This window comes from Entelurus aequoreus, linkage group LG22 (genome assembly GCF_033978785.1).
Source record: "Entelurus aequoreus isolate RoL-2023_Sb linkage group LG22, RoL_Eaeq_v1.1, whole genome shotgun sequence".
Classification (NCBI taxonomy): Eukaryota; Metazoa; Chordata; class Actinopteri; order Syngnathiformes; family Syngnathidae; genus Entelurus; species Entelurus aequoreus.
Window position 1 is genome coordinate 14,992,087 of NC_084752.1, and position 22,249 is coordinate 15,014,335.

Sequence of the window (22,249 nt, forward strand, 5' to 3'; positions counted from 1 at the left end):
TGGTTGAGAAATGTTGTTCTTAAACTGTTGGACAATTTGCTCACGCATTTGCTCACAAAGTGGTGACCCTCGCCCCATCCTTGTTTGTGAATGACTGAGCATTTCATGGAAGCTGTTTTTATACCCAATCATGGCACCCACCTGTTCCCAATTAGCCTGTTCACCTGTGGGATGTTCCAAATAAGTGTTTGATGAGCATTCCTCAACTTTCCCAGTCTTTTTTGCCACTTGTGCCAGCTTTTTTGAAACATGTTGCAGGCATCAAATTCCAAACGATCTAATATTTGCGAAAGTTTTCCAGTTTGATCTGTAAATATCTTGTCTTTGCAGTCTATTCAATTGAATATAGGTTGAAAATTATTTGCAAATCATTGTATTCTGTTTTTATTTACCATTTACACAACGTGGCAACTTCACTGGTTTTGAGTTTTGTATTAGATTTCTTTGTATTTCAATTAGTTAGTTTTTAATAATATAACTGTGACCAAATATTGTCTGTTTATTTACATGGTATCAGTATAAAAATTTGGTAAACCATTCTTCCATAGGGCCTATTATTATTACAGTGACAACATACAAAGCAAGACTTGTAACGAGGGGGCAAGGGGCGGAAATCCGGCCCCAAGCTGCCAGCCACTAGGGGCGCTTCTTTGTTTCCTGTCCTACCACATGGTGTGAAGCGTCGAAGGCGTTGAATACGGGGTATGGGGCACGTGTCAGTGTGGCATTTATTTTCCGTGGATGCGTATGTGTGGTTAAGCCTGCAGAGCGGCTGTGTTCCGCGACCTTGGTGCTGTCACAAATGCGATAACACAGCCAGTCAGTCCAACAAAAGCCAACAAACAGCAGGCGTGTGTCCATGAGAGACAAAGATGGAGTTTGTTGCGTATTTGCTGCACGGTCCTTCACATTTTTAAACGACGACCTTACCAGGTCTCTTGCAGCCGTGGGAAACAATCCATATTAGAATGTCTGTGTTTGAGCGATCGAAAACAAATTGAAAGTTTTTACTTTAAATTTCCAATGGTAGTCCTCAAATTCATCATGATTTGCCATGCAGAGCAGATGGTGTCTCCAAGATGTTGTCCAGGTTGCGATTTTATTACGAAATCACAAAATTTGCAGTGCCCACAACTATATAAATGTATATTATTCAGTGTATATATATATATATATATATATATATATATATATATATATATATATATAAATGTATATTATTCAGTGTATATATATATATATATATATATATATATATATATATATATATATATATATATATATATATATATATATATATATATATATATATATATATATATATATATATATATATATACACATATTAGTCAATGTTTCTGTGGTTTATCCGTTGTACAGTGCTCAATACCGGGGTAGAGCGGAATATACGTTAGGTCAGGAAAAAACACAGAGGCTATTTCATCTCTAGAAGCCTGTTTGGCAGGTTTACCTGCTCTTCAGGGGATTTTACATACAATTTTATATTTATGTTTTTGTATTTTACGATTCATAATGCGCCACACATTTCCAAAGGTAGACAGGTCTGGACTACAGGCAGGCCAGTCTAGTACCCGCACTCTTTTACGATGAAGTCACGCTGTTGTAACACATGGCTTGGCATTGTCTTGCTGAAATAAGCAGGGGCGTCCATGATAACGTTGCTTGGATGGCAACATATGTTGCTCCAAAACCTGTATGTATCTTTCAGCATTAATGGTGCCTTCACAGATGTGTAAGTTACCCATGCCTTGGGCACTAATACACCCCCATACCTTCACAGATGCTGGCTTTTTAACTTTGCGCCAAAATCAATCCGGATGGTTCTTTTCTTCGGTACGGAGGACACGACGTCCACAGTTTCCAAAAACAATTTGAAATGGGGACTCGTCAGACCACACAACACTTTTCCACTTTGCATCAGTCCATCTTAGCTGAGTTCGGGCCCTGCGAAGCCGGCGGCGTTTCTGGGTGTTGTTGATAAATGGCTTTCGCTTTGCATAGTAGAGTCTTAACTTGCACTTATAGATGTAGCAACGAACTGTAGTTACTGACGGTGGTTTTTCTAAAGTGTGCCTGAGCCCATGTGGTGATATCCTTTACACACTGATGTCGCTTTTTGATGCAGTACTGCCTGATGGATCCAAGGTCACGGGCATTCAATTTTATATACAGCGATTTCTCCAGATTCTCTGAACTTTTTCGATGATATTGCAGACCGTGGATGGTGAAATCCCTAAATTCCTTGCAATAGCTCATTGATAAAATGTTGCTCTTAAACTGTTCGACAATTTGCTTACGCATGTGTTCACAAAGTGGTGACCCTCGCCCCATCCTTGTTTGTGAATGACTGAGCATTTCATGGAAACTGCTTTTATACCCAATCATGGCACCCACCTGTTCCCAAGTAGCTGGTTCACCTGTGGGATGTTCCAAATCAGTGTTTGATAAGCATTCCTCAACTTTTTTGCCACTTGTGCCAGCTTTTTTGAAACACGTTGCAGGTATCAAATTCCAAATTAGGTTATATTTGCAAAAAAATAAAGTTTTCCAGTTCGAACATTAAATATATTGTCTTTGCAGTCTATTCAATTGAATATAGGTTGAAAAGGATTTGCAAATCACTGTATTTTTTTTTTTTTATGATTTACACAACGTGCCAACTTGGGGTTTGGACAAAATTGCCAGGATTCACCAAATTTGCATGAATTAGTGCGATTGTGAAATCGCAAATTCCAGGAGGTACTGATATAAATAAATGCAGCAATCGGAATAAAACTTAAAAGTAAAAGTTGCATTACTACTCTGACGAGTGCAATATATCCCAAAAGTGACTTCAGTTAATGCAAGGGAGTAAATGTAGTGAGTTACCAACCACCTCCGTCATGATGCATCAGTTTAACCAAAGCATCTGGAGGAAAGTGAAAAGGGAGTACAGGAGAGAAGGGGCATTCTTTGCATGGTGTGAGCCGCGTTAGCGTTGACACACCAGCTGAGTGGAATGCCTAACCTCTCTGCAAAAAAACGCTCTCTTGCCATCAAACCTCGCCGTGTGAAACTTTGCAAACCGGGCCTGCAGCTGTAAGTGGGAGTGGGAGATGGAACATGACCACAGGTCGTCATGGCCTCCTGTGCATGCAGGAACACGTCTTTATTTGTCTCCTGCAGTAATTAGCATGCAGGCCGGCCGGACGGTAGTTGCCGGTTTAACAGGTAGAACTAGTTTCAAGTACAACACCCACTTTTAATCCCGGGAGTCAAAGACCAAGTAGGGCCGACATGGGCGGGGCTTGTATGAGCTACCGATACACAATGTGTGCTCTTAATAAAGTGAAGGTTTACACAAAGAATGGCTTGGCTCACACACTGCATACCACATCCACCTGTCACAGCCTCTGGTGGGGTGGGTTTGTTTGTTCTGGAACATATCCCAGTATGAGCCGGGTGAGGAAACAAAGAGGTAGTATGTTTTCACAGCGTTTTGTTCTCATCAACGATTCGCATGCAACTGGCATTGCTGGGTGGAAAAAACTAACAAACACTGTGAAGCCTTAAAAGTGAGGGTGTAGATGTTGCGCGCGTTCCATTTTTCAAAAGGCGCACAAAAATACATAGTCAAAAAACTATTTCATGCTTGCACTGTAAAAAATTAAAATGCTCTTCCACTTGAGAGAAGAAAATACATTTTTAATCTGCTTCAGCTTCAAAGACGCCCCTTTATTGTTCCGTTTGATCCTTATTTTGGTATGTTTTTTAAAGTTAAAGTTAAAGTACCACTAGGTGTGGTGAAATTACCCTCTGCATGGGACCCATTACCTCCCTGCTTGGCACGCAGCATCAAGGGTTGGAATTGGGGGTTAAATCACCAAAAATGATTCCCGAGCGTGGCCATCGCTGCTGCTCACTGCTCCCCTCACCTCCACAGGGGGGTGAACAAGGGGATGGGTGAAATGCAGAGGACAAATTTCACCACACCTAGCGTGTGTGTGACAAATCATTGGTACTTTAACTTTAACCCATCCCCTTGTTCCACCCCTTGGGAGGTGAGGGGAGCAGTGAGCAGCAGTGGTGGCCACGCTCAGAGAACTATTTGGTGATTTAACCCCCAATTCACGACCTACCGATCTCAAGGTGGACACTCTAACCACAAGGCCCCTGAGCAAGGTATAGAATAGAATAGGTAAAGAATAATGCAATAACTAGCCACTTGGCCTCCATTGCAACCGATCCCCACGTATGGCCCCTTCCAGAGGTTTCTGCTTTTTCCCATTTTGGGGTTTGGAGTTTTTCCTTGCCCGGATGTGGGTTACGGATCAGGGTATGTCATTGTGGTTTGTACAGCCCTTCGAGGCACTTTGTGATTAAGGGCTAATTAAATCAACTTTGATTGACTTTGTGGGGATCATCAAAAGACAAAGACTGACACATTCAACTCAGTGGCAAAGACTACTTCCTGACCACGGCAACACATGAAGGACGAAGTAAAATGAACGGCTTCTTGAAGTATCAAACGAGATATACTAACTGGACAGCACAATAAATATCAGCTCAGTGTTCAATTAAAAACATATATTTTATTATTTAAGAGAAGTACTGGAAATTGGTACTATTAAGTCCCTATACCAATTTACAAGGTACCTGGAAATCGGTACCATATTGGTTTAAATGTGAAAGGTACCCATCCCATACCTATCAATTATATCTAAAAGGTACACTGAATTTTTTGTGAGATGGTTATGTGTAACGAGGTTGTTCTCATGCTTGATAAAGGTTGGGAAACTTGTTGTAATGGTGCACTTTAAGTATGACAGGCATGCCTCTGCAATAACACGTTTTGATTGACACTGCCAAGGAGGTATTCACAAAATAGCTGTGGTGGGGATCAAGTTATACAAATAATAGTAATTTACAAAAGGCACTTGTAGCATGTAAAGCAGGTAATTTAGTTTATGATACTGCCTCGGGAAATGACATGAAGTCGGGCCGTATGCAGAATAGCGGCACTGAAGTTACAACTGTGACTGACTTGATTGTCTGAAGGTAATGAAACAGTGCCATCAAGGGCTGGTGTGTATAACAGCAGTGGTTTTGTTTACTAAAACCCTTTACATCAGGGGTGTCAAACGTAAGGCCCGCAAACATGTTTTATCCAGCCCGCAGGAAGAGTTTAAGTATAGAAATGAGCCGAAATGTTTGAATGAAAGAAACTGCTGTTCTAAATATGTCCACTAGATCAGTGTTTTTCAACCTTTTTTGAGCCAAGGCACCATTTTTTCTTTGAAAAAATCTGGAGGCACACCACCAGCAGAAATCATTAAAAAATGAAACTCAGCAGCCGATATTGACAGTAAAAAGTCGTTGTCGCAATTGTTGGGTATGACTTTAAACCAGGGGTGTCAAACTCATTTTAGATGGGGGGCCAAATGGAGAAAAATGTACTCCCAAGTGGGCCGGACTTGTAAAATCATGGCACAATAACTTAAAAATAAAGACCACTTCAGATTGTTTGTTTTGTTTAAAAATAGAACAAGCACATTCTGAAAATGTGCAAATCATAATGGTATTTTTTTTTACACTTACATGTTGCGGTTAATAGTATTCTATCGTTATTTGTCGTTATTTATATTTTCTGAATAAATTATGTGAAAATGTTTATCAGTCAACTCATTGGCTTTAATATTTTAATCCATCAAGATAAAAAAAATGATATCAAATTCAAATTACAGTATGTTATTTATGTAATTTGATCATTTTCCTTGACTGATGTACTAACATGTGGTTTATTTTGTACATATCTAGCATCATCTACAAAGAATTGCTATTGCGATATATTTAGAACAGCTGATTATTTCATTCACAAATTTCAGGTTAATTTTTATACTCATCCCACGGGCCGTGTAAAACCTGTTCGCGGGCCTGATCCGGCCCTCGGGCCGTACGTTTGACACCCCTGCTTTAAACCATAACCAACCACGCATCAATATACCGTAGCTCTAGACCTAAAGTGCTGTCACCACTTTTTTGGCGTTTTCCTGTGTGTAGTGTTTTAGTTCTTGTCTAGCGCTCCAATATTGGTGACTTTTCCTGTTTTGTTGATATTTTCCTGTAGCAGTTTCATGTCTTCCTTGAGCGCTATTTCCCGCATCTGCTTTGGTTTAGCAATCAAGAATATTTAAGTTGTTGCTATCCTTCTTTGTGGGGACATTGTTGATTGTCATGTCATGTTCGGATGTACTTTGTGGACACCATCTTTGCTCAACACGCTGTAAGTCTTTGCTGTCGTCCAGCATTCTGTTTTTGTTTACTTTGTAGCCAGTTCAGTTTTAGTTTTGTTCCCTAAGCTTCAATGCCTTTTCTTAGGGGCACTCACCTTTTGTTTATTTTTGGTTTTAGCATTAGATACCTTTTCGTCTTCATGCTGCCTCGCACTGTCATCTGCATATTGTGATCCCGACAAACCATGTTCCGACATCTACAAAGCAATTATCTACCTGCTGCCACCTACTGATATTGAAGAGTATAACATTGTTACGCTGCCGAGCTCTAGACAGCACCGACACTCAACAACGGCACATTATTTGCAGACTATAATTACTTGTTTGCAAAAAATATTTTTACCCCACATAGGTGAAATTACATAATCTCCCACGGCACACCAGACTGTATCTCACGGCACACTAGTGTGCCGCAGCACAGTGGTTGCACAGTGGTTGCACACTGCACTAGATGACGCAATAGCAATTGTTTGTATCTTTGTAGATCATGATACCTATGTAAAAAAAATAAAAATAAACTACATTATGTTAGTGCACCAGTTGAGGAAAATGAGCAAACCACATGAATTATATCCTGTAATTTGATTTGTATATTTTTTTCTCTTGATAGATTGAAAATTAACACCAATGAGTTGACTGATTATCACATAATTTATTCAGAAAGTATAAATAAGGACAAATAAAAGGTAGAACACTATTAACCACAGCATGTAAGTATAAAAACCCAACAACATTATGATTTGTGCATTTTCAAAATGTGCTTGTTCTATTTTCAAACAAAGAAAACAATCTGAAGTTGTCTTTATTTTTAAGTTATCGTGCCGTGATTTTACCAGTCCGGCAAACTTGGGAGTAGATTTTTCTCCATGTGGCCCCCGATCCAAAATTAGTTTGACACCCCTGCTTTACATTATGGCTTGAGAAAACTAAAGTCAGTGAATTTTAAGTTTTTTATCATTGGGACAAGGCGGTAGAAAATGGATTGTAGCGTTGTGTTCCAAATAATAGCAGTCCCACATCCCTAGCAAGATACATCACTGTTTTTGTTAGAATTTCAACATTTACACGGCAAGTAAGTTTCTAGAAGGTTTAGTAGAGGCAGAGTTGGCGTTTAACACACTTTTTGTGTCTCTTTACGCATTGAAATCAGAAAGGACGCGAAATCCCGGAAGGCCGACGTTTTGTTTACCATGTTTCCCGAAGTTGAACTTACCCACCTCAAAACTTTTGATGCATCGGTAGGGGTGAAAATGGCCTTAAATTGAAGATGACAGGATGACAGATCGAGTTAGGACATCCCATGTACAAATATATAAAGGGCATTCTTACTCAACAGCACATACATGTCACACTAAGGGTGACCGTATAAACAATGCCAACACTGTCATAAACCTGTGCCATATTGTGAAACCATACTAAACAATGACAGACACATTTCGGAGAATATTTGCACCGCAACACAACATAAACACAACAGAACAAATACCCAGAATTCCCTGCAGTACTAACTCTTCCGGGACGCTACACTTTTTTATTTGTTACACGGTGTAATTATAAGTGTGAACAGTAGATGGCAGTCAAATATAAGAGATAAGTCTCAAGTAAACACCAACATTTTAAATGTCCCATTGAAAATATAGCACAAAAATCTATCAAAATGTTTTAGTAGTAAATATTTTAGTGCCATTTCTAATATAAACTTCTTACTTACACTACCGTTCAAAATTTTGGGGTCACCCAAACAATTTTGTGGAATAGCCTTCTTTTCTAAGAACAAGAATAGACTGTCGAGTTTCAGATGAAAGTTCTCTTTTTCTGGCCATTTTGAGCGTTTAATTGACCCCACAAATGTGATGCTCCAGAAACTCAATCTGCTCAAAGGAAGGTCCGTTTTGTAGCTTCTGTAACGAGCTAAACTGTTTTCAGATGTGTGAACATGATTGCACAAGGGTTTTCTAATCATCAATTAGCCTTCTGAGCCAATGAGCAAACACATTGTACCATTAGAACACTGAAGTGATAGTTGCTGGAAATGGGCCTCTATACACCTATGTAGATATTGCACCAAAAACCAGACATTTGCAGCTAGGATAGTCATTTACCACATTAGCAATGTATAGAGTGTATTTCTTTAAAGTTAAGACTAGTTTAAAGTTATCTTCATTGAAAAGTACAGTGCTTTTCCTTCAAAAATAAGGACATTTCAATGTGACCCCAAACTTTTGAACGGTAGTGTATATCTGTCAATAAACTCACCATGAAAGCGCTAAAACATACCGGTGTAGTGAGTTTACATTATTCACGTTTCAGACAACAATTTTCCAAAACACAATATAGAATGTGAGATATAACAGGATAATGCATACATTTATCATTTGTTTTCAAAACGCTTACAAAAAAGTGTGACCCCAGTTTTATGACTTGATGGGGTCCACTGAAAAGTATAGAAAACCAACAGACCCAACAGGAATGACATGCATGCTGCTGATTCTGTGAAAGTGAATCATTTACTGAAAGGGGCGTGTTCAAAAAAAATAGCAGTGCTGAGTTCAATTCGTGAGGTCATTGATTATGTGGAAAAAAAGGTGGCCCTTATTTAAGGATCAAGGCAACTGACGCTGCATATGCCGGCTGTGCATTTGTCCTTGAAAAACGGAGTAAAATGGGTCGTTCAAGACATTGTTCAGAAGAAGAGCGTTCTTTGATTAAGAAATTAATAAGAGAGGGGAAAACCAATAAAGAAGTGCAGAAAATGATAGGCTGTTCAGCTAAAATGATATCAAACGCCTTAAAATGACAGCCAAAACCAGAAAGGCGGGGAAGAAAAAGAAAAACGACTATTGGAATGGATGGGAGAATAACCAACATGGCAAAGGCTCAGCCAATGATCAGCTCCAGAAAGATCAAAGAAGATCTAAGATGGCCTGTGAGTACTGTAACAATCAGACCACGTCTATGTGAAGCCAAGCTTCCAGCAAGCTACCAGCCGTTTCAATTTGCCAAAGAACACATTGACCTGCCTAAAAATAAATGGCGTAATATTTTGTGGACTGATGAGAGTAACATTTTTTTTTTGGTTCTAAGGACCACAGACAGTTTGTCAGACATCCTGCAAACACTGGATTCAAGCCACAGTACACAGTGAAGACGGTGAATCATGGTGGTGCAAGCATCATGATATGGGGATGTTTCTCGTACTATGGAGTTGGTACTATTTATCGCATACCAGGGATCATGGATCAGTTTGAGTACATCGGAATACTGGAAGAAGTCATGCTGCTGTATGCTGAAGAGGACATGCCCTTGAAATGGGTGTTTTAAGAGGACAATGACCCCAAACACACCAGCAAGCGAGCAAAATCATGGTTCCAGACAAACAGAATTCGAGTAATGGAGTGGCCAGTACAATCCCAAGACCTTAATCTCATTGAAAACTTGTGGGTTGATATAAAAATTGCTGTTCATGAGGCAAAACCAAGAAATGCAGAGGAATTGTGGAACGTAGTACAATTGTCCTGGGCTGCAATACCGGTTGACCGGTGCCAGAAGGTGGTGGACTCCATGCGCCACAGATGTGAAGCAGTTATCAAAAACCGTGGTTATGCAACTAAATATTAGTTAATGATTCTCAGGAAAGTTGAATCTGCAAGCCTTTCTTAGTTCATACAGTACATTTGAGTTTTATAAAGAAAGATGTCAACACTGCTATTTTTTTGTTTTATATTTCTCAACTTTCTGTAAAATATTATCAAATTCAATTACTTTTGTTCAATTTTCTGGCTTTGAAATAGAATGTGCAGTGTCCCCGATGCATTTGTGTCCATTAAAATAAAATGTATTTGAAGAATGTTGGTTTACTCACCTTTTTACACTGCTATTACTATGAACAGAACCATGTTTTTCTTAGCTCTTTCAGCTTGACCTTTGAAGTTCTCAACAAAGATGACATACAACACTATTTATGATGTCTTTATTTTTTTTATAGGGGAACCACAGGTACTTTAAAAGGTTATACAGCGCTGTACACTTGAGAGAAGCGCAGACAGACTGGATAAGTCTCATCTTCTCCTGTTAAATACTATTTATTTAAATGTCCTTTAATCTTATAATGATACAGTGATACAATAAAAGCTCTTCTAGCTGGTCCTGCACGTTTTCTGATATGTCAATATCATTTTTGTTAGGACAGTTATCTCCTTGTATTTGTTTTCCAAAAAAGGAAAATAAAAGCGATGATCAAAAACCATACGACAGGCAGAAACTGCCAGGCGGTAAGACTCCCAGTTCACTCACACAGTAGAGAGAAAGAGAGACAGAGAAAAAGGAGAAGGGAAGTAGAGATAAAATGTTTATGTTCTTGAAGGCTGGTCCATGGTGGAAAGACAGTTCCTAGTGAGGCGCAGAGAAGCACAAATGTTTTGCACGTTCTGCAACCGCCACTTTCCCTCTGTTCGTCCGTCACCAAAAAAGTTCACTTCCATAGCTGAGTGCTCAGAGTCTGGCCGGATCCCGGCGCGGCCGCCCAACCCCCCATAGCTGATGGGGGCTGACCGAAGGCCATGTGTCCCGCTGCACCATTTAGATGCAACCCTGACATCTGCTGGCTCATCTGGGGATGGCAGACACATCACAGTCAACGCCAGTACAGGAAAATAACATAGAATTAAACTACAGCAATCAACTTATATCATCTCCTACAAGTATATCTTCATTGTACAGAATAATAACATATACGAGGTCTGCAGTCCCATTGCTTAACACGGGCTTCTGTGCACCACTTTCACTTTTTGTAAATAAATATAATAAAACATTACAGTAAACCCTTATTTATTGCTGTTATATGGTTATGAGCCTGTGTCAATTTCCATGAAGTAGGATTTATTCATTATAGTGTTGTCCCTATACCAATATTGTGGTACCGGTACCAAAATGTATTTCGGTACTTTTCTAAATAAAAGGGGACCACAAAAAATGTCATTATTGGCTTTATTTTAACAAAAACATTTGTTTCTTATTGCAAGTTTGTCCTTAAATAAAATAGTGAACATACAAGACAACTTGTCTTTTAGTAGTAAGTAAGCAAACAAAGGCTCCTAATTAGTCTGCTGACATATGCAGTAACATATTGTGTCATTTTCCATTCTATTATTTTGTCAAAATTATTAAGGACAAGTGGTAGAAAATGAATTATTAATCTACTTGTTCATTTACTGTTAATATCTGCTTATTTTCTGTTTCAACATGTTCTATCTACACTTCTGTTAAAATGTAATAATCACGTATTCTTCTGTTGATAGATACTTTACATTAATTTTGGATGATACCACAAATTTAGGTATCAATCCGATACCAAGTAGTTATAGGGTCAGACATTGGTCATATTTAAAGTACTCGTGTCCAGAATTTTTTTTTACTGAGTTTATAAATATAATATGAATAAAAAAATTTAAAAAGATGATTTTGTGATGCTAAAAAATATCAATGTAATCGTAGTAGTATCGACTAGATACGCTCCTGTACTTGGTATCATTACCGTGGATCTTAGGTGTAGATCCGCCAATGGCGTTTGTTTATATTGTAGCATCCCGGAAGAGTTGGTGCTGCAGGGAATTCTGGGAATTTGTTCTGTAGTGTTTATGTTGTGTTGCTGTGCAAATATTCTCCCAAAATGTGTTTGTCATTGTTTTTTAGTGTGGTTTCACTATATGGCACAGGTTTATGACAGTGTTGGCGTTGTTCATATGGCCACCCTTAGTGTGACATGTATGGCTGTTGAGTAAGTATGCATTTCATTCACTTATGTGTAGTGTGTTCAAAATCAAGTATATCGATTTGATGGTTAAAGAATGTTCATAGTGTCATCTTGTCGTGTCTTGACGTTTGTCACTTACAGACCATTTCTTAGCTATCACTCATTCTTCAGGGTTGATGCTTCAAATACATGTACTATATTTGTTGCCATGGAGACAAGGTTAGCGCTTTAGAAGTAGTTACAACACTGCTGACTGCGGATAGCCATTAGACGCTAGCTAGTTAGCCAGGTCTCAAAGCACCGCTTCCTGAGGCCGTTTTAGTGTCATAACTTCTAGTTATCAAGCCACAATTTGTCCGTTCTTCCTTTTCTGTCTACACTTTGTGTCTGTTTGCAAGTACTCCGTGATTGTGCACTGCCGAACATGCTCGTCTGCAAGTCACCGTCACGCCGGCTGGGTTATCTGTACTTTTTAGAGGTGTTATAGTACTGAATATAATTCATTAGTATTGCGGTACTATACTAATACCGTACAACCCTAATTCATTATAAATCAAATATTGTCATAGCAAGCTAGAGCATAAAAAACTAAATACAGTTTAATATTATGGAATCCCTCCCACATAGTCACTGGATGCTGCTTTGAGGCTGGGCCAATTAGTAACCACGATACTGAACAGTGCGCTCTAATTCGTTTGTTCTCATCTAGTGGCCAATAAATAGAGGGGTTCTGATTTTTTCACATTTCCCACAATGCATTGCCGATATCCATATTGAAGGACGGAAGTTAGAGAAACGCTAATTGCCGCTGATAATTTATCTTGTAATATTCCTAATGCCGACGACGTGTGCCACTGTCAACGGCCACAATCAAGGTGGGAGAGATAATACTAGCTTGTATTGTGTTCCTAAACTTATTTCTGGACAAACAGAAGAGTTAATGGCGAAGGAGAGAATGGATTGCTGCCATCAATCGAGATGTGACGTGCTGACTACAGCGTGTTTGTTCGCATCATTTCAGGTAAAACATATTGATGAAAATAGTACTCACTTCTCTTATCCGGACTGTAGCCTCCACATAAAACAAAAGTGAAGCGACATGAGAGCAACGTTCTCTCAATCCTGCCTTACAGTCACAGTGTGCTCAGATGACATTAGATTGGTTATCCATGATTATGCAGGATGTCAAACTTGGGTTGGATAATTTCTGTGAGTGCATTACTCTACCCTGGCTTGACGACACAATGTCCACTGGGTTTATACAGATTAACATAAACATCACCAACCCATCCACAAACAAAGCCGTCATAGCTTTCTAGACTGTTATGATTTTGAAAAATCTTAAAGTCTTTCAAAGTGTAAAATGGGCTGGGTTGAACAATTAATTAGTTCACAAAGTCCAGGTATGAGACATTGAGGAAGACGTCGTCTCTGCCCAACTCAAACTTGTCAATCTTGTAAGGATCCTTGCATCTAATTACGGCTGTTTGCTCCTTGTAACGACAAAGGGACTTCTTATCTAATGACTAACAGTATTTCCCCATCATATCACAGCCGGTGCAATGTTATTTTCCACTGAATAGTTTGGAAATATTATGTGTAGCGCTATCAAGAAAGATGACGTTCGTCCTTCAAAATGGATTTGCACTACCAGGAAAAATCTCAACGCCTCCCTACTACCGTATTATTGATCTTTTTAGTTCCTTGAGCCATTCATTGTATGCTTGAAAATGTTTAAATGTTTATAGGCCCAAAGTATGTACAATGTGCATAACAACACATAGATACATATTTAACCTCTGTTTGAAGTGCAATGTGAAGATGGACAACTGTAAACTATATAGAGCGTTATGTCTGCCTTCTAGTGGTCCGTGTTTCCACTGCAACTAAACCCCAAACCATTTCCTGTACAATAAAACATTTGATATTAAGGTACTGGTTGTATAAAATTGTGTTATCAGACATACAATTGTGTGCATTACAGGCTAAAAAGCATGTAATAAGTAAGGAAAAACATATTCTTGTCGATACAAGAAGGGAGTAGGAATACCTACTTGAAGTAGCAATTTTAAAGGATTATAGGCATTTCTCTGTGTGATACCTGGGCCATGTTCCACTGAGCTTGTTGACCATGCTGGATGGCGTACATGCCCTGAGCAGGCACCATGCCTGCAGGCATTGCACCGCCATGTGGCGCCATCATTCTGGGAGCCATGCCCATCACGCCGCTACCGGGGGCGTTTCCCATGAAACCGTTGGGCACCGTCATCCCAACCATCATACCCGGACTAGGCCCCATCATGGCCGCACCGCTCTGTGCCATCATGGCGCCCATGACGGTTGTAGGCGGCATGGCTGTGCCCATGCCAGGGAAGGCCTGATAACCGGCAGAAGTCTGGACAGGAAACTGCATCTGAGAGGGGCCCATGAACATGCCGGCTGATAGGAGGAAACGTGGAAGACAGACAATAGGGAATACATATTAATATTAATGTACTGAGACGAACCAGGCATTCCTATTTAGAATGTACAAAATCATAAACATCAACTTGCTCATTCTGGCTTTAGCTTTTTAGCTAACAAACTAACTTGTTGTACTGGAAATGATTTGTTTTGTAATGAAGATTAAAATACAGGATGTTTACATGAAACTCAACGGTAGAGCTACCGAGAAGAGGAAAAAAATAGTCTATAATAAATATAAAATGAAAAAAAACAGCTACAGTGAGGAACGGAAAGTGTTTAGACCCCTTTAAATTGACTCCTTTTCATTGCAGCCATTTGCTAAAATCAAAAAGGTAAATTTTATTTCTCATTAAGGTACACTCAGCACCCCATCTTGACAGAAAAAAAAAAAGTAAAATTTTTTGCAAATGTAATAAAGAAAAACTGAAATATCACATGGTCATAAGTATTCAGAGAGAAATACCCTTTAGAGCTAGTACAGCCACAAGTCTTCTTGGGAATGATGCAACAAGTTCTTCACACCTGGATTTGGGGATCCTCTGCCATTCGTCCTTGCAGATTCTCTCATTTTTGTCAGGTTGGATGGTAAACGTTGGTCTCTCCAGAGATGCTTAATTGAGTTTAGGTCAGGGCTTTGGCTGGGCCCGTTAAGAATGGTCACAGAGTTGTTCCGAAGCCACTCCTTTTTTATTTTAGTTGTGTACCGTATTTTTCGGACTATAAATCACGTTTTTTTTTCATAGTTTGGCCGGGGATGCGACTTATACTCAGGAGCGACTTATGTGTGAAATTATTAACACATTACCGTAAAATATCAAATAATATTATTTAGCTCATTCACGTAAGAGACTAGACGTATAAGATTTCCTCGGATTTAGCGATTAGGAGTGACAGATTGTTTGGTAAACGTATAGCATGTTCTATATGTTATAGTTATTTGAATGACTCTTACCATAAGATGGTACGTTAACATAACAGGCACGTTCTCAGTTGGTTATTTATGAGTCATATAACGTACACTTATTCAGCCTGTTGTTCACTATTCTTTATTTATTTTAAATTGCCTTTCAAATGTCTATTCTTGGTGTTGGGTTTTATCAAATAAATTTCCCCCAAAAATGCGCCTTATACTCCAGTGCGACTTATATATGTTTTTTCCCTTCTTTATAATGCATTTTCGGTCGGTGCGACTTATACTCCGGAGCGACTTATAGTCCGAAAAATACGGTACTTTGGGTCATTGTCTTGGCCGCATTCATCTTTCCTTCAGTTGCAACCAGTTGTCCTGTCCCTGCAGCTGAAAAACACCCCCGTAGCATGATGCTGCTACCATCATGTTTCACTGTTGGGATTCTATTGGGCAGGTGATGAGCAGTGCCTGGTTTTCTCTGCACATAACGCTTAGAATTAACGCTAACAAGTTCGATTTTGGTCTCATCAGACCAGAGAATCTTGTTTCTCATAGTCTGGGAGTCCTTCATGTGTTTTTGGGGCAAACACTATGTGGGCTTTCATATGTCTTGCACTGAGAGGCTTCTGTCGGGCCACTCTGCCAAAAAAGCCCTGACTGGTGGAGGGCTGCAGTGATAGTTGACTTTGTGGAACCTTCTCTCATCTCCCTACAGCATCTCTGGAGCTCAGCCACAGTTATCTTTTGGTTCTTCTTAACCTCTCTCACCAAGTCTTGTCTCCCACGAGTGCTCAGTTTGGCTGGATAGCCAGGTTTAGGAGGAGTTGTGGTCATCACAAACTTCTTCCATTTAAGGATTATGGAGACCACTGTGCTCTTAGAAACCTTGATTGTTGCAGAAATTATTTTGCAACATTAGCCAGATATGTGCTTTGCCACAATTCTGTCTCTGAGCTCTTTGGCCAGTTCCTTCGACCCCATGATTCTCATTTGCTCTGACATGCACTGTGAGCTGTAAAGTCTTATATAGACAGGTGTGTGTCTTTCCTAATCAAGTCCAATCAGTTTAATTAAACACAGCTGGACTCCAAGGAAGGAGCTGAACAATTTCAAGGCGAATCAGAAGAAATGGACAGCATGTGAGTTAATCTCAGAAAAGGGTCTGAATACTTATGACCATGTGATATTTCAATTTTTCTTTGTAAATACATTTGCAAAACATTCTACATTTCAGTTTTTTTCTGTCAATATGGGGTGCTGAACTAAAATGAACAGTTTTGATTATAGCAAATGGCAGCAATGACACTAAGAGTGAAACATTTAAAGGGTTCTGAATACTTTGTGTACCCGGTATTATAGTTCTATAATTTCCAATTGTCTGTGAGGCCGTGAGTACAGGCTGAGCTTTAATTAGGGATTGGGGCTAGGGAGTGAGCGAGAGAAGACGGCTGCATGTTAAGAAGAAGTTTGCGGATGTTATTTTCGTGTGCTTTCAGATGATTGATCCACCACCAACGTCCGTGAAAATGCAACAGTATTTTATATAAACATGGAACATAACGATTCGGGAGATTTTTAACTTCAGTCAGACAATTTGCGTGAGTCTCTTGCAGAAATTGAAGAGTTGGTGGCTCTGCGTGGAGTCCACTAGTTGACTAGTTCTCAGAAGTAGCAGCTGTAGCTAAGGATTATACCATGTCCAATGGAACTTTGATATTGAAAAACAAAAACCAAACATATTTCAATGCATTTTTGGCCTGTTGTGCACATGTAAACATAATATTTTATCATTAAAAACTGCTTTGGAAACCTCTGTCCAAAGTGGGAGTAAAACTGTGCTTTTTGGTTTGCGTGTCAAGAAATGTGCAACATTATCTTCTGACGTTAACTAATCGTTTTGTGTAGCGGCAGACTTATAACCCGCACAGGTCATTAAAAAAATATTTATGTTTCCTGGGCTCTGTGAAAGTGTGCACTGATGTAGAAAATAACGTACTTGTCATGGTACGTCTGAGATCTCACTATATTGATGAACAGAGGCAGTATAATGCCCACAAGGTCATCTGTGGCTACTTTTTCGGGCTTCTGATTGGAAAAAATGTGCATGGCAGCCTGTTTTTGTGTGAATGCAGAGTGTTCAAATGGATACACCCTAAGGACGGTGAGGAGCTAAGGCAAATGTATCATGAATCTGCGGGGATTACTTTTCTTGGTTTGTAGCAAAAAATACAGTAATTTGGTTGCTGTCTGGTTGTTCCGTGTGTCATGGGTGGAAGACAAATGCCGACGTGCACACATACTGTACATGCGACTTTATTGGGATTGCTCCATGACAGTTACATTTGCTAACCACTCAGGGCTGTCCCGAGCAAAATTGGGGCCCTGAGCACAATTGTATTTAGGTGCCTCACACCCTCCCTGTTATAAAAAAAATACAATAAAAATGTTTTATATTAATGTAAAACCATTTTTATACTTTTTAATTAAACTTGAATTTAGTCTGATGCATTCATGGGAAATAAATTGTTCAGTTATATTGTTTTTCTTGCAAAATACAAATATTTACGTAATTAAAACATAAATCTATAGAACTGTTTTGTATTTACTAACCACCTTTCATAATTGAAAGGTCCCTAAATAATCCACAAACTCAAATTAAAGCCACGTCATGTATTCAAAGGATGAGTTTTATGTAAGGTACTTTTACCCCCGTTTTGATCTGGAATTTAAATAACATAAAAATACAGCCCTCCCTTGTTTGTCGCAGTTAATTGGGACCGGACATGACCACGATGTAAGGATTTCCGCAAAGTAGAATTATTATTAATTAACCGAATATTTTCATAATTAGAGCATAAAATACTGTTTACAACCTTTTAAATACAATTTTTACCATTATGAGAGCCCTCTAAACATGAATGTCACTTTTACACTCCTTTCTTCCAAGTTGAGTGTTTGTTATATAGTAGATTACAGTACTGACTTTACAGATAGGCCGGAGGATCCTCCAAGGTCGTTGTCAAGACTTCCAGCACGACCACTATGTGAAAATACTTCATCACATCCTGCGTAATTCCTCTAAATTAGAACTGGGCTTTGAGGGATGAAACCAATGACGTAAATTGTTTTGCACAAAGTTGCCATAGTTACGACCATTAGCTGTAATGTTAGCATTCCATGCCAGCATTGCGTGTGTTATGGATATAGAAGATGAAGGGCATCAAAACAGTTAATCTCCACTAGGGCCGGGCAGTATACTGGTGTTACAGTTAATACCGTTATATTTTAGAAAGGGATATATATATACACTACCGTTCAAAAGTTTGGGGTCACATTGAAATGTCCTTATTTTTGAAGGAAAAGCACTGTACTTTTCAATGAAGATAACTTTAAACTAGTCTTAACTTTAAAGAAATACACTCTATACATTGCTAATGTTGTAAACGACTATTCTAGCTGCAAATGTCTGGTTTTTGCTGCAATATCTACATAGGTGTATAGAGGCCCATTTCCAGCAACTATCACTCCAGTGTTCTAATGGTACAATGTGTGTGTTCATTGGCTCAGAAGGCTAATTGATGATTAGAAAACCCTTGTGCAATCATGTTCACACATCTGAAAACAGTTTAGCTCGTTACAGAAGCTACAAAACTGACCTTCCTTTGAGCAGATTGAGTTTCTGGAGAATCACATTTGTGGGGTCAATTGAACGCTCAAAATGGCCAGAAAAAGAGAACTTTCATCTGAAACTCGACAGTCTATTCTTGTTCTTAGAAATGAAGGCTATTCCACAAAATTGTTTGGGTGACCCCAAACTTTTGAACGGTAGTGTATATATTTGAGACAATACCAACTGGTATCATTTGCTTTTCTCTGCGCCTAATGGGCGCAGCACAGGGAATTTTCTTTGGCTCAACCCCACCCCTTGTGCTTTTACGTAGGCTTCTTTGACACACAATGACACAACACAACAAACCTTTCAAAAGAATTTGGCGGCTCCAGTGCCGATTTCTCGACACCCAAGTGATGCAATGTTTTGGTCACCGACTGCATTTGGTTATTGGTAAGTGACTACAGCTTTATTTAAACATACACCCATTTTCTTGAGAACCTATATCTCTTCTTGTAGCCACTTTATCACTAATCTCATCTGTTTATGTTGTTCAGTTCTGTTAGCGACTTTGCACAGCTGCTAGCCATGGCTCCTCTCTGCTGCATGCACGCACGCTGTGTCAAACGTTTAGCTACGCCTCGGCATGAAAGTGCTTCTTCTCAGAGAACGTGCGTTGCTCCCCATAGCCCTAGTATAGCGGCTGGGTGTCTAAAGAGTAGTTTCAAACTGAACAGCCAGTGGCCCTCACCGCAGTGAGCAAGTAGAAGCTACAGCTATGCCCCCGCACAAGTTTGAGGCTATAAACCTAACGTTAATGAGCAAAATTAATGAAAACTGCTTTGACATAGTAATGGCTAACTAACGTACAACATGTACGTTACTTCTTACAACAAAAATAATTTGAGTACTCTCAACACTGGTTATCTAGCCAAAAAACACTTTGGCAACCTTAAGCCCTTTAAACATTGTGTTTAAGATACCGGTATATATCGTATATCATCATTCGGCCTACAAACACCAGAATATCAGTGTTGGTCCATATCGCTCCGCCCTGATCTCCACCTTGGCCAGGCATCTGCTGATAGCTGATAGTTTACAGCAATTTCAGCTTGCCCATTCAAGTGCTCTGCCCAATGTTCAATGCTATTTCCAGCAGTAGTCGCTCAACATTATAGCATGGGTGTCCAAAGTGTGGCCTGGGGGCCATTTGTGGCTCGCAGCTCTGAAAAAACGATTAAAAATATAAGAAAAAAAGATATGATGTAATAAAGAAAAGGCTGAAATATTAAAACTAACAACGATACACTTTGTCACCTATAACTCAAAGCTGACACAAATTGTTTTAGGCATTTTTGTATTTTTACAAAAAAATAAAAAATATCAGAATAGCCCTCGCATGCTTTAATTTTTCAGACACAACCTGCATTAAAAACTCACCATTGTGGAGATGTTTTGATGAGGCATGCAGGAAGTGATGACAAAGTGCATCAAAAAGTTTTTCTGCCAAAAGTTAACTTGAGATTGTCGCAGGGAAGATAGAGTACAAAACAAAATTGGCCGCCTATTGTTAGCAGTGTAACCCTTAACCCGGAAACGGAACTCTGCTTAGTGAATATGTTCACATTGCCACAACATAATTAATAGAAAAAAAGCGAATACAGCACTGTAATACATGTAGTACACATATAAAACATATTTTTAACACTTAATTAAAGCATGTACAATATGCTTTACAAAAAGTTGACAAAACTAAGTTTGTTTTTATTAGATCCGCAATGTGAAGCCGTGAGATTTGAAGCGCGACGTAGTGCGGGACGACAGTAGCTTGACCTTGTTGTAGTATTTTATACAATGGTATGGGAAATTTGTCTTACCAGCAGGAGCCTGCTGCGACATGTTGTTGGTTCCATACAGCGACAAAATAGAGTCCTTGGACAGCGGCTTCTTTGCGCTGTCTTCAGTCTTAGATGTGTTGCTGCTGCCATCACTAAACAGGTCGAGGTCACCCTGTCCTGACCCTCCACCTACTGCTGCTGCTGGGACTTGTGTGGGGGTTCCTGCCACGGTGCTGGAGCTCGCCTAGGTGGATGAAAACCATCACTCTAAGCCCCAACGATGCAGAGGGTAAACTGATAGAGCAGAACTATCAATTGACGATCAAGGCTTCCAACAAATCAAAAATGACAAAAACTGTAAAGTATAATGACAACTAGTGTAATGTAGGGATTCTTAAACTTGTTTGATCTTGGGCCCAACGTTCCCACTACAGAGGGTCCCACTCAAATATTAACACTAAATTAGTAATCTTATTCTTGATTTTAATGGTATTCAATAACTATATCTAACCTACTTACAGTTTATAACCCTGTCAAATAGTGGAAAACCATGTGTTTATAACAAAGATTAGTATTTATTTACACAAACATTAAGATAGAGTCAGGCTTATTAGACAAATAAGTATTAACCAAATATATTGCATTAGAAGGGACTCATAAATAACTGATGAAAAATAAATGTATACAAAATTATTTTGTGCTAAAATAAACTCATTTAAAATAGGGTGATTGGCAACACTAAATTGACCCTAGTGTGAGAATGTGAAGGCTTGTCCGTCTATATATATTGGCTCTGTGATGAGGTGGCTACTTGTCCAGGGTGTACCCTGCCTTCGGCCCCTGTGCAGCCGGTGTAGGCTCCACCCTCCATGCTACCCAAAAAGGGACAAGCAGTACAAAATGGATAGGTGGATGGATGGAATAATGAATGTTTCTTAACTAACCTGTCATTACAAATATATTGCAAATGAAAATACAGCTTCACCACTTTAGTCATAATTTTTGCACTTAAACTTCTCAATGATTTTAGTGCCATACTTCTTCTGTTTGTTTGATATTGTTATTACTGCCACAAGTGGTAGAGAATTGTAATACAACTAAGTAACGCTGTGGTCCGTATGAGAAAGATATTTTTGGCAGATATTTGCGGCCCAGAAAAGGGCCCCTGACCTATGGTTAAGAAGTATTTCTCATACATTCATTTATTTGTGGCGGCCGGCCATAAATAGATTTGGTGCTATATATTCACCCTCACTCAGAAACACATTATAATGCAACCGGTCTGCCAGTGAATAAAAAGACAAAGCAGAAGGGATCAGTGTTTAGGAATTAGAGCCTGACACTATCTTTACTAAAAAGCAACTAGAAACAAATCTAGTG

The 22,249-nt window shown here is 39.2% G+C and overlaps 1 protein-coding gene across 2 annotated transcripts in view; it reads right to left on the bottom strand.

The window, feature by feature from the left end:
* Positions 1-10,255: 10,255 nt before the first annotated feature.
* The window catches only part of LOC133639898 (stromal membrane-associated protein 1-like), a 21,600-nt gene continuing 9,606 nt past the window's right edge, over positions 10,256-22,249 (bottom strand). For both annotated transcript variants that reach the window (XM_062033584.1, XM_062033583.1), the window contains exons 8-10: positions 20,909-21,113; positions 14,147-14,484; positions 10,256-10,902 (exon numbers count right to left, since the gene is read on the bottom strand). In XM_062033584.1, the coding sequence (XP_061889568.1) occupies positions 10,765-10,902; positions 14,147-14,484; positions 20,909-21,113 (681 nt within the window). In that variant the 3' untranslated portion in view covers positions 10,256-10,764. The remainder of the gene's footprint in view (positions 10,903-14,146; positions 14,485-20,908; positions 21,114-22,249) is intronic.